Raw genomic sequence first — 12,994 nt, 5'->3', positions numbered from 1 at the left:
TTACAGGCTATAATACACGAGCAGTTCATACAGTCAGTCAGAGTACCTGGCTGCACCTTAAGGCAAATAGGAAGACCTCTAACTCTATCTGACCACACACCTCTACACCACCACCTTACTGCTGGACAGGTTTCCCTTTTAAACCGATGACAGCCAGTCAGCTGACAGCACATTACTGCTGAGTCATTCTGACCCAGCAATTCCATAGAAAGTATTGCAGGCTGGTTGCATCAGCAAACTCAAGCCTACAGACTTACTATCTCACACAGCATTCTGTGAATCCTGACAGAGGTATCCAGGCAGTCATTTCCAAACCATTTCAAATCCTCAATCTACTCCCAATAAATTAAAATGAAAGGACTTACTGTTGGCGTAGCTGATCACATTTCTTGAAGTGTGCAATACTGCCCACGTGCAGATTCCAGCCCTACAAGGAGGGAGGGAAGAAATCAGCATGAGAACACAAAAAAGCCTTGACGCTAGATGAGAACAAAGCGTCACCTAGTCCATCATCCCTTCTCCTGCGGCCGTCAGCCAGATGCTTCTGAGAAACCCACAGAAGGGCCCTCCTCTGCTGCTGCTTCTCCCAGCAGAAACTTTTTTAAAAAAAAAAAATCACGGCATATTCATTTTTTTATAAAAATAAAACACTAAGTTCCACTTAGTGATATGCCCAAAACCGACTGATGCGACTTCCGTCTATAAAACTGCAAATTTGGTAATTAAAGGTCATGAGAGTCTATGGCAGTGTTGAAAACTAGCCACGTGCCAAGCACATCTTGCACTTCGCTATCAGAAACTTACAACCAAGTGGAGATGCCTGGGTGCCATAGTCATCATAGCGTAAGATCTTCTTGAAAGCCAGAGTGGAAAATACACTCATCCTGGGCTCAATACAACCGTGTGCACTTTTTTTCCTGCAAAAACAAAGAACTCACCATCATACTTGAACATTCTATTTTACACAGAGAACACACGTGTGGAAGTACTGTTGGCGACACAGCATGATAATCATTCATCATTGATGGAGATGGAGATCCTGAAGACGGAGGCGTAAACGAAGCCGCAGGTGTTGTTGAGGGTTGAGCCACTGAAGGTACCACAGGTCCTGCTGAAAAAAGGCATGATTCTGTTATGAAACACAGACGGATGCCAACGAAATTCCTGGAGAGAGGGTGCCAAGGGCAAAGGCCACCTCGGAGCTTGCTCCTACTGGATATCCCCTTCCTGCCCCCCCAAAAGATCATTTCCCATCAACTACTATACACAGTGAGGTGCCCAGTAGAGAGGGGACAGAAAGCAAATAATGCATCAGGGTCTGCTCCAGCTGAGCCCCTCCCATCCTCCCGGGCCATTCTGAAGAGCCACTCTGGTGTAGTGGTTAGTGTGTCAGACACAGACCTGGGAGAGCAGATTTGGCTGGAGGTTCTCTGGAGCTTCTTGCTTCTGCAGACGACACTAAAGACGGGGAGAAAAAGCAAGCGGCTCATTACTATTATTAACAATAGTATTAAATTGGTATACCGCCCTCCATCCATCCATCTCAGGGCGGTTCACAACATAAAAATACAAGATTAAAAACCCAAAACATACAAAATAGAAACAAGAACAAAATGGAACCAATACCACCACCCCTTGCAACAAAGGTCTACCCTGCATAGCATGAGTGCAAGAAGGTCCTTGTACTAAGCAACTGTAAAAAATACCAAGTGGGTGGGGGAAAGCTCCAGAGGAGTGAAATGGCTGAGATCAACCAACATCCCCTTTTGAAATGGGTTGTAGAGTCACTCACACAATCCTATATAGGAACAAGCTTGAACTCCTTGGTAAGCATTATATTGACAAAATGACAAAGCCAGGAGAAAAAACCCCAGAACAGAACAAACTATTCACTGAGCCAAAGCCACTGCAACACGCCTGCCATTATCACAAACATAATCCTGCTTACAAAAAACCAAAGGCCAGTTAATGAAGCATCTGTAACATCCATCTTACCTGGAGATTCAGTTGATTTCCCCAGTTCTTTCTTCTGACTAGAAGAGCTTTGAGAACTTGAGCTGGGGGAACTTGGTTGCTCTGAAGACCTGGACCTACGTCTGTAGTTCCTAGATTGTGACCGAGTCTGACCCGAGGCATGGCCAGGGATTGAGTGCTCTGAAGTGTTTGGGTTAGAACTGGTAGAGCATGGCATTGGAATATGTTTTTCCTTCTTGTCGCCTTCATTTCTGCAAAAGGCAGAAAAAACAGGATTTGAAAGACTTCTCTTTTTCAAATGTAAAAGCAGAAATCAGATCTGTCAAAATGTTATTTTTGCAAACACAAATCAACTAGAAGTAAGAACTCTCAGGGTTAAAGGTAAAAGCATCAAAAGCCTACAGAATACGGCTGATGGGCCTGCAGCATCCAATGACTAAAGGAACTCAGATGCTGGGAACAGAATGCCCAGCTTCATACCAGAAAATTATGGCTGCCACCTGCACTGGCAATGGCTACCTGCCTGCTAGTGGCTTAGCTACAGTGCAAACCACAGCTGCTCAGCCAGCTGGCCCCTGGAGCCTTAGAATGAAGACCTGCAGTCTGCGTTAAGCAGCTCCTACATGTACGGGGTCAGTGACAACCAGTAACCGGGGGTGGAAAATATTATCGGGGGGGGGGGGTTGGTTACTTTTTCTGCAGAAGTGTTTCTTGTTACATAGTTCCTAAGAAGCAGTGAATGGGGGCCAACTGCACATACTTGCAGTTTTCAGTTTTGAGTTTTCTGTATTAAATACAATGAAAGACCAGAATTAAATCACAGATCACTTTCCTGGGCATCAGAAAATGTCCCAGTGCAGAATGCCCAAACACAAATTTTCCACTCAAAATGTCTCTGAAAACCCATACCATTGGGGAGAACAGGGAATTGAGATTACTGCAGCCTAATTCTCATTACTGAATATTCATGTTGAGATTAAAAGGTTACCTCTGTAACGAAGAAAATTCTTCTGGATTCCAGTCAGGATACCTGTTTCAAGAAAAGCCAGCAAAACAGCTGTGTTATTCATTTGACACAGTACAAGTACTCCATTCCATTATGATTCAGGCAAGTTTCTAAAACTGTCAATTATTTCTCTCTCTTTTGTCCAAATTATTGATCTCTTACTACTGATCTTCTGGGGAAGTTTAAAGGTGATTCCATGAGGATTCCCTGACACTTTGACCCAGATTTCCAAAAGCTCCCTGGAATGAGACTCAGGTCCCAGCTCCTCCAAGAACTGGTTTGTCCTGAAGCCACCCCTCGTAAAACTCTGCTCATGCTCCACAGGCATCTAAAAGCCACTGAATGCAAGATGAGATGCCTCTGAGCTTCTGCCTTCCTCCCTGGTTCAGCTCCACAATCGGCCTACAGACCACTTATACAAATTCATGCAGAACAGAAACTAGAGCAGGCACCGTTCCTTCAAAGGTGAGCTCCCACAACTTCCTTGGCTGAGGTTTGTGGCAAGGCATGTAAGCAACGGCTGTACTGCTTTTACCAAAGCCCTGAGGTATCCAGGCAGTCATTTCCAAACCATTTCAAATCCTCAATCTATTTCCAATAAATTAAAATGAAAGGCCTTACTGTTGGCGTAGCTCATCACATTTCTCGGAGTGTGCAGCAGTGCGCACGTGCAGATTCCAGCCCTACAGGGAGGGAGGGAAGAAATCAGCATGAGAACATAAAAAAGCCCGGCTGATAGATGAGAACAAAGCGTCACCTAGTCCAGCATCCCGTCTCCTGCGGCCGTCAGCCAGATGCTTCTGAGAAACCCACAGAAGGGCTCTCCTCTGCTGCTGAGCAGCAACTATTAAAAAAAACAAACCCTAATGGTATATACGGTATATATGTTTTTTGCCAACTGACACCTTGGATTAAGAAGCCATTTGTCACCTAGGTTATATATCTGAGTTTCTACAGCAGAGTAGAAACACACTCACCTGCCCTTCAGTCCTGTGTATGAGTTTAACACTGGACAATGTTCAATACTGTGCAATGCATTTAATATTAAAATAGACAACAGCAGCTCAAAGTCAGATAAGACAGAGTCTCCAGACATGGTGTCAGGTTTGAATCCCACCGATGTGAAATGGGCGTTCTGGATGTGGGGATTCATGATGCCCTGAGGTGGCAGAGATGTCTCCTTGGGGATTAGGGGAGGGGAGATATGCTGCAGTGATGCTATCCAACAACATTTGGCAGTCACCATGTTGACTTCCCCAAGATAACATCAACCACTCCTCATAGCGTAAGATCTGCTTGAAAGCCAGAGTGGAAAATGCGCTCATCCTGGGCTCAATACAACCGTGTGCACTTTTTTTCCAGCAAAAACAAAGAACTCACCATCATACTTGAACATTCTATTTTACACAGAGAACACACGTGTGGAAGTACTGTTGGTGACACAGCATGATAATCATTCATCATTGACGGAGATGGAGATTCTGAAGACGGAGGCATAAACGATGCGACTGAAGGTACCATAGGTCCTGCTGAAGGAAAGCATGATTCTGTTACGCAACACAGATGGATGCCAACTAAATTCCAGGAGAGAGGATGCCAAGGGCAAAGGCCACCTCGGAGCTTGCTCCTACTGGATATCCCCTTCCCACCCCCCAAAATGATCATTTCCCATCAATTACTCTACACAGTGAGGTGACCAGTAGAGAGGGGACAGAAAGCAAATAATGCATCAGGGTCTGCTCCAGCTGAGCCCCTCCCATCCTCCCGGGCCATTATGAAGAGCCACTCTGGTGTAGTGGTTAGTGTGTCAGACACAGACCTGGGAGAGCAGATTTGGCTGGAGGTTTCTTGGAGCTTCCTGCTTCTGCAGATGGCGCTAAAGAGGGGGAGAAAAAGCAAGTGGATCATCATTATTATTATTAGCAGCAGTATTTATTATATTGGTATGCTGCCCTCCATCCATACATCTCAGGGTGGTTCACAACATAAAAATACAAGATGAAAAACCCAAAAGATACAAAATAAAAAGAAGAACAAAATGGAACTGCCAAGGAACTGCCGTTGGCTCAGGGGCGAGAGGGGAAAAGCCGTATGGATTACAGAGATCCCCCAAAAATCGTGGGAAGCAGCACCTCCTCAGCGGAGGAGAGTAACCACGCCTCCAGTGTAGAGGAGCTTCAGGGCTCGGAGGAGGCGAGGCGGTGCCAGGACACCTTGCCTGACGAAAGCAGGGAGGAGAGAGATCCTCCGTTACCCACACCCTCTCTGCACAGTAGGCTTCCCCGCTGAGAGGGGAGGCGCAGATTGGGCGTCAAGAAACTACTCTGCTGGGGAAGGTTTAAGGACTGCCCACTCACAGATTCTGCCAGTGAATGAGCGAGCCACGGAACATTGGCTCTGCATGGTGAAGGGTTTTTGGCACCAATATCGAGGCTTTACATCCGACCAGGGAGGCACTTGCCTGATTGCTCTCGAGTAACCCCCTGATATCCGTACAGGAACCAATACCCGCCCCCCTGCAGTTCATCAACGCTCTATTGCAACAACTTCAGGTCTACCTTTGGCAACAATACTGCAGGGAAGCAGCAGAATATCTCCCCTGATCCTCGGTCACAGCTGAATTTGCAACAAGGTTCTACCCTGCATAGCATGAGTGCAAGAAGGTCACTGTACTAAGCAACTGTAAAAACTACAAAGTGGGTGGGGGAAACTCCAGAGGAGTGAAATGGCTGAGATCAACCAACATCCAACATTTGGATACAATAAAGGAACTGGAGGCCCCTCGACTGTCCTCGGGTCCAGTATTGGACCACTTTGACCGGATATCCCCAGCCGATGTGGACAGACTCCTCCGAGCTGGAAAACCCACCACTTGTCCTCTCGACCCGTGCCCGTCTTGGCTGATTAGAGCGTGTCCAGACGAGGTGCGGGCCCTCCTAGGGGATATCATCAATTTGTCCCTTGGCACCGGGACATTCCCAGGGGAACTGAAGGAGGCAATGGTGCGTCCGCTCTTAAAGAAAACATCATTAGATCCCTTAGATCTATCCAATTACCGCCCAGTTTCGAATCTTCCATTCCTGGGTAAGGTGATTGAGAGAGCGGTTGCTGAACAGCTTGGTAGGTTTCTGGATGAAACATCGGCTCTGGATCCATTCCAGTCCGGCTTCCGCGCTGGTCATGGGACCGAGACGGCTCTGGTCACCCTAACAGATGATCTCCGCAGGCAGCTGGATCGAGGCGGGTTGGGACTGCTGATTCTTCTAGACCTGTCAGCAGCCTTCGACATGGTCGATCACAAACTCCTGGACCACCGCCTTGCCGACGTGGGGATCCAGGGCACAGTCCTTCAATGGCTGCGCTCGTTTCTCTCTGGTCGGGGACAGAGGGTGGCGCTTGGGGGGGGGAACTGTCATCCTGCCACTCCTTGGTGTGTGGAGTGCCTCAGGGTGCGATACTCTCCCCGATGCTTTTTAACATCTTTATGCGCCCCCTTGCCCAGCTTGTCCGGAGTTTTGGGCTGGGCTGCCATCAGTATGCTGATGACACCCAACTCTATCTGTTGATGGATGGCCACCCTGACTTGGCCCCAGACACACTGATCAGATGCTTGGAAGCTGTGGCTGGATGGTTACGTGGGAGCCGGTTGAAGTTAAATCCTTCGAAGACAGAGGTCCTCTGGCTGGGACGGGACGATATGGGATTGAGGGGGCAACTCCCATCTCTATGCGGGGGTGCAATTAGTGCCAGCACCGTCCGTTAAGAGTTTGGGTGTAATCTTCGATACCTCCCTCTCCATGGAGGCGCAGATTGCAGCTATAACAAAGGCGGCATTTTTTCATCTCCGCCAAGCTAAGCAGTTGGCTTCTTACCTCTCTCGCCCTGACCTAGCCACTGTGATCCACGCGACGGTCACCTCCAGACTGGATTATTGTAACTCGCTCTACGTGGGGCTGCCCCTGAGACTGACCCAGAAACTCCAGCGGGTGCAGAATGCCGCAGCGAGACTCCTTACGGGGTCTTCGCTGCGGGATCACATTCATCCGTTGCTATACCAGTTGCACTGGCTCCCGGTGGAGTACAGGATCAGGTTTAAGGTGCTGGTCTTAACCTTCAAAGCCCTATACGGCCTAGGACCCTCGTATCTATGGGACCGCCTCTCCTGGTATGCCCCACAGAGGAACTTACGGTCCTCAAATAAAAACATCTTGAAGGTCCCAGGCCACAGAGAGGTTAGGCTGGCCTCAACTAGAGCCAGGGCTTTTTCGGCTGCGGCTCCAACCTGGTGGAATGCTCTGTCACAAGAGACAAGGGCCCTGCAGGACTTGACATCTTTCCGCAGGGCCTGCAAGACAGAGCTGTTCCACCAGGCCTTTGGTCAGGGCGCAGCCTGACTCCCTCCTTTGGCAATCTTTACAATACTTTAGTTTATGGTTGCCATCAATTTTGATTTTAATTAATTCTTATGATGTTTTTATAATGTTGCACTATTTTAGTGTTGTTAGCCGCCCTGAGCCCGGCTTCGGCTGGGGAGGGCGGGATATAAATAAAATTTTTTATTATTATTATTATTATTATTATTATTATTATTATTATCCCCTTTTGAAATGGGTTGCAGAGTCACTCACACAATCCAATATAGGAACAGGCTTGGTCTCCTTGGCAGGCATTATATTGACACAATGACGAAGCCAGGAAAAAAACGCCAGAACAGAACAAACTATTCACTGAGCCACAGACACTGCAACACGCCTGCCATTATCACACACATTATCCTGCTTAGAAAAAACCGAAGGCCAGTTACTGAAGCATCTGTAACATCCACCTTACCTGGAGATCTAGTTGATTTTCTCAGTTCTTTCTTCTGGCTAGATGAGGTTTGAGAACTTGAGCTGGGGGAGCTTCGTCGCTCTGCAGACCTGGACCTATGTCTGCGGCTCCTAGATTGTGACCGTTTTCTGCTGTGGGGCCCAGGGCTCCTAGATCGTGACCGTTTTCTCCTGCAACGTTCAGAACTCCTAGATTGTGTCCGTTTTCTCCTGCAACGTTCAGAACTCCTAGATCGTGTCCGTTTTCTCCTGCAACGTTCAGAACTCCTAGATCGTGTCCGTTTTCTCCTGCAACGTTCAGAACTCCTAGATCGTGTCCGTTTTCTCCTGCAACGTTCAGAACTCCTAGATCGTGACCGTTTTCTCCTGCAACGTTCAGAACTCCTAGATCGTGACTGTTTTCTGCTGTGGGGCCCAGAGCTCCTAGATCGTGACCGAATTTGACTCGAGGCATGGCCAGGGATTGAGTGTTGTGAAGTGTTCGGGTTAGAACTGGTAGAGCATGGCATTGGAATATGTTTTTCCTTCTTGTCGCCTTCATGTCTGCAAAAGGCAGAAAAAGCAGGATCTGAATGACTTCTCTTTTTCAAATGTAAAAGCAGAAATCAGATATACCAAGATGTTATTTTTGCAAATGGAAATCAAATAGAAATAGGAACTCTCGGGGCTGAAGCTAAAAGCATCAAAAGTCTACAGAATACGGCTGATGGGCCTGCAGCATCCAATGACTAAAGGAACTCAGATGCTGGCAACAGAATGCCCAGCTTCATACCAGAAAATTATGGCTGCCACCTGCACTGGCAATGGCTACCTGCCTGCTAGTGGCTTAGCTGCAGTGCAACCCACAGCTGCTCAGCCAGCTGGCCCCTGGAGCCTTAGAACGAAGACACGAGGGCCTGCAGTCTGAGTTGAGCCGCTCCTGACTTCCGGTCTGCTGCGGAGGACAATGGCGGTGTGCTGAGTGTCGTCCACGACACGGAGCCGGCAGAGAGGCTTGGAGGGCAGTGCTAGAGTTCAGCGCACCCCAAAAAAGCCCCCACGGGAGTGTGGAGACACAAGGGTTCCAGCGGAGTGAAAATCCCCCCCCCCACTGCCCAATCAATGTTAGGTCTGAGTTAAGCAGCTCCTACATATACTGGTCAGTGACAACCAGTAACCTAGGGTGGAAAATATTATTCCGGGGGTGGGTGAGGTGGGGGGTTACTGTCAGGGATGAGATTACTGCAGCCTAATTCTCATTACTGAGTATTCATGTTGAGATTGAAAGGTTACCTCTGTAACAAAGGGCAGTCTTCTGGATTCCACTCAGGATGCCTGTTTCAAGAAAAGCCAGCAAAACAGCTGTGTTATTCATTTGACACAGTACACATACTCCATTCCATTATCATTCAGGCAGGTTTCTAAAACTGTCAAGTACTTCTCTCCCTTTTGTCCAAATTATTGATCTCTTACTACTGATCTTCAGGGGATGTTTAAAGGTGATTCTATGAGGGTTCCCTGACTCTTGGACCCAGTATTCCAAAAGCTCCCTGGCATGAGATTCAGGTCCCAGCTCCTCCAAGAACTGGTTTGTCCTGAAGCCACCCCTCGTAAAACTCTGCTCATGCTCCACAGGCATCTAAAAGCCACAGAACGCAAGATGAGATGCCTCTGAGCTTCTGCCTTCTTCCCTGGTTCAGCTCCATAATCGGCCTACAGACCACTTATACAAATTCAGGCAAAACAGAACCTAGAGCAGGCACCGTTCCTTCAAAGGTGAGCTCCCACAACTTCCTTGGCTGAGGTTTGTGGCAAGGCATGTAAGCAATGGCTCTGCCGCTTTTAGCAAAGCCCTGAGCTATCCAGGCAGTCATTTTCAAACCATTTCAAATCCTCAATCTATTCCCAATAAATTAAAATGAAAGGCCTTACCGCTGGCGTAGCTCATCACATTTCTCGGAGTGTGCAGCAGTGCGCACGTGCAGATTCCAGCCCTACAGGGAGGGAGGGAAGAAATCAGCATGAGAACACAAAAAAGCCTGGCTGCTAGATAAGAACAAAGCGTCACCTAGTCCAGCATCCCGTCTCCTGCGGCCGTCAGCCAGATGCTTCTGAGAAACCCACAGAAGGGCTCTCCTCTGCTGCTGAGCAGCAACTATTAAAAACAACAACAACATAACGGTATATACATAAGTTCCACTTAGTGATATGCCCAATACCCATTGATGGGGCTTCTGTCTCTAAAACTGCATAATCTCATCATTTAAGGTCATGCAAGTCCGTGGCAGTGCTCAAAACGAGCCCGGGGCCAAGCACATTTTGCACCTGGCTACCAGAGACCTACAACCAAGTGGAGATGCCTGGATGCCAGGATGGCGCCTGACATCTACACAACCTGGAGGTGAATGCCTGGGGATCCTTGGATTGCAATAGTTTTCACACACTAACACCACATCCTGTAGAATTCTATCAGTTATATTTTGGTCTGTGACACCATTCAGAAAAGGAGGTAGGAATAGGCCGGTATATATGTGGAATGTCCCTGCACCAAGTGATTTATCTTCTTTAAGTTCTTAACCTGGCTCAAGGTTGTTACTTGAACTAGCCGGATGTTTAACTGAGAATCAATTACAGTTAGTCCATCATTGGAAAAATAAGACTTTAGATCCATCTGGCCCCAAAATTGCAACTACACATTCCATTTTGGCAACTGACACCTTGATTTAAGAAGCCATTTGTCACCTAGCTTATATATCTGAGTTTCTACAGCAGAGTAGAAACACACTCACCTGCCCTTCAATCCTGTGTATGAGTTTAACACTGGACAATGTTCAATACTGTGCAATGCATTTAATATTCAAACAGACAACAGCAGCTCAAAGTCAGATAAGACAGAGTCTTCTATAATTCGTATGTTACATTCTAACGCTATAATGCTTTCTTTACCAATGTTTCTGACTGGACTGCAACCTTAATCCACTGTCTACTTTAAGTCCAACTTCTTTGATCCCAGAAGCTACTAGAGCAAGTTTAATTATAGACAGAGGAAGCAGTAGAGGGAACAGGGAATCCAAAGTCAATTGAGAACTTGTCTATCGTAAGGCAGCTTTTACAGGTGAAACCTGCAGAAATAGCCAGTCACATTGTGCAAATCAGACACACGCAGTATTTATTCCCAAGCTTCTTGATTGTTGGACATCTTACGGGAATAAAATCTACAGATATCCAGAAGTCAATTAAACCCAGCACATAGAACACATTGTGTACAAATGTATGTAATGGGGGGGGGGGAGTGACTCACCTTCAACTGTTCACATTCTACATTACACAGAGAACACACATGTGGAAATATTCTTGGAGATGCAGCATAGTAATCATTCATCATCGACGGAGTTGGCAATCTCTTCAGCTTCTGGACATCTGCCTGTGAAAAAACTGGAAGCCAAGAGGCTTTCACCACAACAAAAGGTGACTCAATAGGATGCTGAGGTTTCTCATGGATTTTCTTCTGGCCACTGGCAGGTCCAGGTGGTATCTCGGCTCCTGCTGGAGGGAGGCATAGCCCTGGCCCCTTGTTGGAAGCATCCATGGGGGGAAAGGACTGCGTACTTGATGTGCTTCTCTGGAATCCCATCTTTCGTAACAGCTCTTCTACCGCCTTCATTTGACTACTGGTTACACCAGAGGGCGCCGAAGACATAAGAGTCGTCTGCTGTGTTGGAAATCCTTTCATGTTCCCCTCAGTTGATGCATCAGAATTATAGTCTTTGACCTCAGGAAGAGTTTCAATATATTTATATTTGCTTTTATGCCCGTAGTCAATTACCTTGCACTTCACCATGCTACCACGACCATCGTCACTGTGAAACATTTCCTTTTCTCTGCTCTGAGAAGGTAAACTTGGTAACTGATGAGTCATTTTGCGCATTCGGATGTCCCTCAAAATTAAAGGCATGTTTTCTGGTGTCAGCTGATCATCCGGATACCGACTAAGTTCCTCCAAGTCTTCATTAGATAAGCCAAAGTTTGCTAAGATGCTGGAAGCATTCTCGGTTGTAAAACGGTTCTGGATACGTGTGGCTTGTTGTGCAAACTCTCCTGAAGTGATCTGGCTACTACTTACAAGCGGAAAGTGAGTAGCACATCCCTCTTCCTTCTGGTGCCGCTCTAATCTAGGATCCATTCCATGTTGCGTGACCTGAACATTTGGCCTTGGGAATCTTGCCCTCATTTCTGGTTCCATGACCCTTTGAGGCATTCTGGGAGGAGCAGACGGGTGTTGCCTTTGAAGACCATCCAGTCCAGGTCCCGGCCCCGGCCCCAGAAAAGGGCCACACGGCATTGGACCAGGTATATTGGGTCCCCTTGGCCTTGGAGGCATGTTTCCTCTAGGGTTAAACATGGCAATTTTCAGAAATGCTTCATTTAACAAAGCGTAAGATGCTATAGAATGGGTTGAAGCTACCGAGTTCAACTGGTGAAAAGCCAACTGTGTCTTAATCTGAGCAAGCTGCAAAGGAGGAGGAGGAGGGCCCAACAGAAGTGGGCCGGCAATGCCAAGGTTCAGAGAATTCACAAAAGGTGCAAAATTTTCCAAGAACACCACAAAGCTGAAAGTTAAACACACAAAAATTAGATTACATTTATTTTTAACCTACTTTCTAAAATGGTTCTACTGCCTGTAAGTAAATTGTTTGAAAAACACAACAGTTTCGTTTTTTTCTCAATAACAAATTGTTGGGGGTTTTACTCACTTTCATATGTGTTTCAACGCACTACAACTTTTGAATTTAAAAGGCTTTATATCCCACTCTAAACCAACCATGCAAACAAGCACTTTCAATTGAAAACCCATGTGATTTTAATGCATTCTAGCCACATATCAAGTGTAATTTAATTAAGCCGTTAGAAAAATAAGATAATAATTTACACTACAACGATATGCAGAGTTCAATTATTATTATTAGTACTAGACAGCAGGTTCCATTCAATTCAATGTGACTTACTTCCAAGTAATTAGGTAAAGGATTGTCCTATAAAACAATGTATTTGACAATGAAGATGTGCTACAACCACTATTTATGTGACCTCATCAAGTAACAAAACTAGAGGATGTTTGAAACTTTGTGGCAAGAGCTACATACAATTTCCCAACTAAATGGCTTCAACCATTTCAACACAGAAATTACTTAAAGATACTATGTGG

General features: G+C 46.5%; 1 protein-coding gene across 11 annotated transcripts in view; it reads right to left on the bottom strand.

Moving 5' to 3' along the window:
- Positions 1-12,415, bottom strand: part of ZNF638 (zinc finger protein 638) — a 118,899-nt gene extending 106,484 nt beyond the window's left edge. For 4 of the 11 annotated variants that reach the window (XM_081206865.1, XM_081206872.1, XM_081206873.1 and 1 more), the window contains exons 1-12: positions 11,090-12,415; positions 9,721-9,782; positions 9,082-9,123; positions 7,811-8,352; positions 4,800-4,856; positions 4,361-4,509; positions 3,602-3,663; positions 2,963-3,004; positions 1,996-2,225; positions 1,402-1,458; positions 939-1,111; positions 366-427 (exon numbers count right to left, since the gene is read on the bottom strand). In XM_081206865.1, coding sequence (XP_081062991.1) covers positions 366-427; positions 939-1,111; positions 1,402-1,458; positions 1,996-2,225; positions 2,963-3,004; positions 3,602-3,663; positions 4,361-4,509; positions 4,800-4,856; positions 7,811-8,352; positions 9,082-9,123; positions 9,721-9,782; positions 11,090-12,190 — 2,579 coding nt within the window. In that variant the 5' untranslated portion in view covers positions 12,191-12,415. The remainder of the gene's footprint in view (positions 1-365; positions 428-938; positions 1,112-1,401; positions 1,459-1,995; positions 2,226-2,962; positions 3,005-3,601; positions 3,664-4,360; positions 4,510-4,799; positions 4,857-7,810; positions 8,353-9,081; positions 9,124-9,720; positions 9,783-11,089) is intronic. The other 7 variants (XM_081206870.1, XM_081206871.1, XM_081206877.1 and 4 more) reach the window with 7 other exon arrangements.
- Between the last annotated feature and the right edge of the window lie 579 nt (positions 12,416-12,994).

This window comes from Podarcis bocagei, assembly GCF_964188305.1.
Source record: "Podarcis bocagei genome assembly, chromosome: 9".
Lineage (NCBI taxonomy): Eukaryota > Metazoa > Chordata > Lepidosauria > Squamata > Lacertidae > Podarcis > Podarcis bocagei.
Note: the sequence above shows the minus strand (reverse complement) of the source record. Positions and strands in the feature narration are given on the sequence as shown.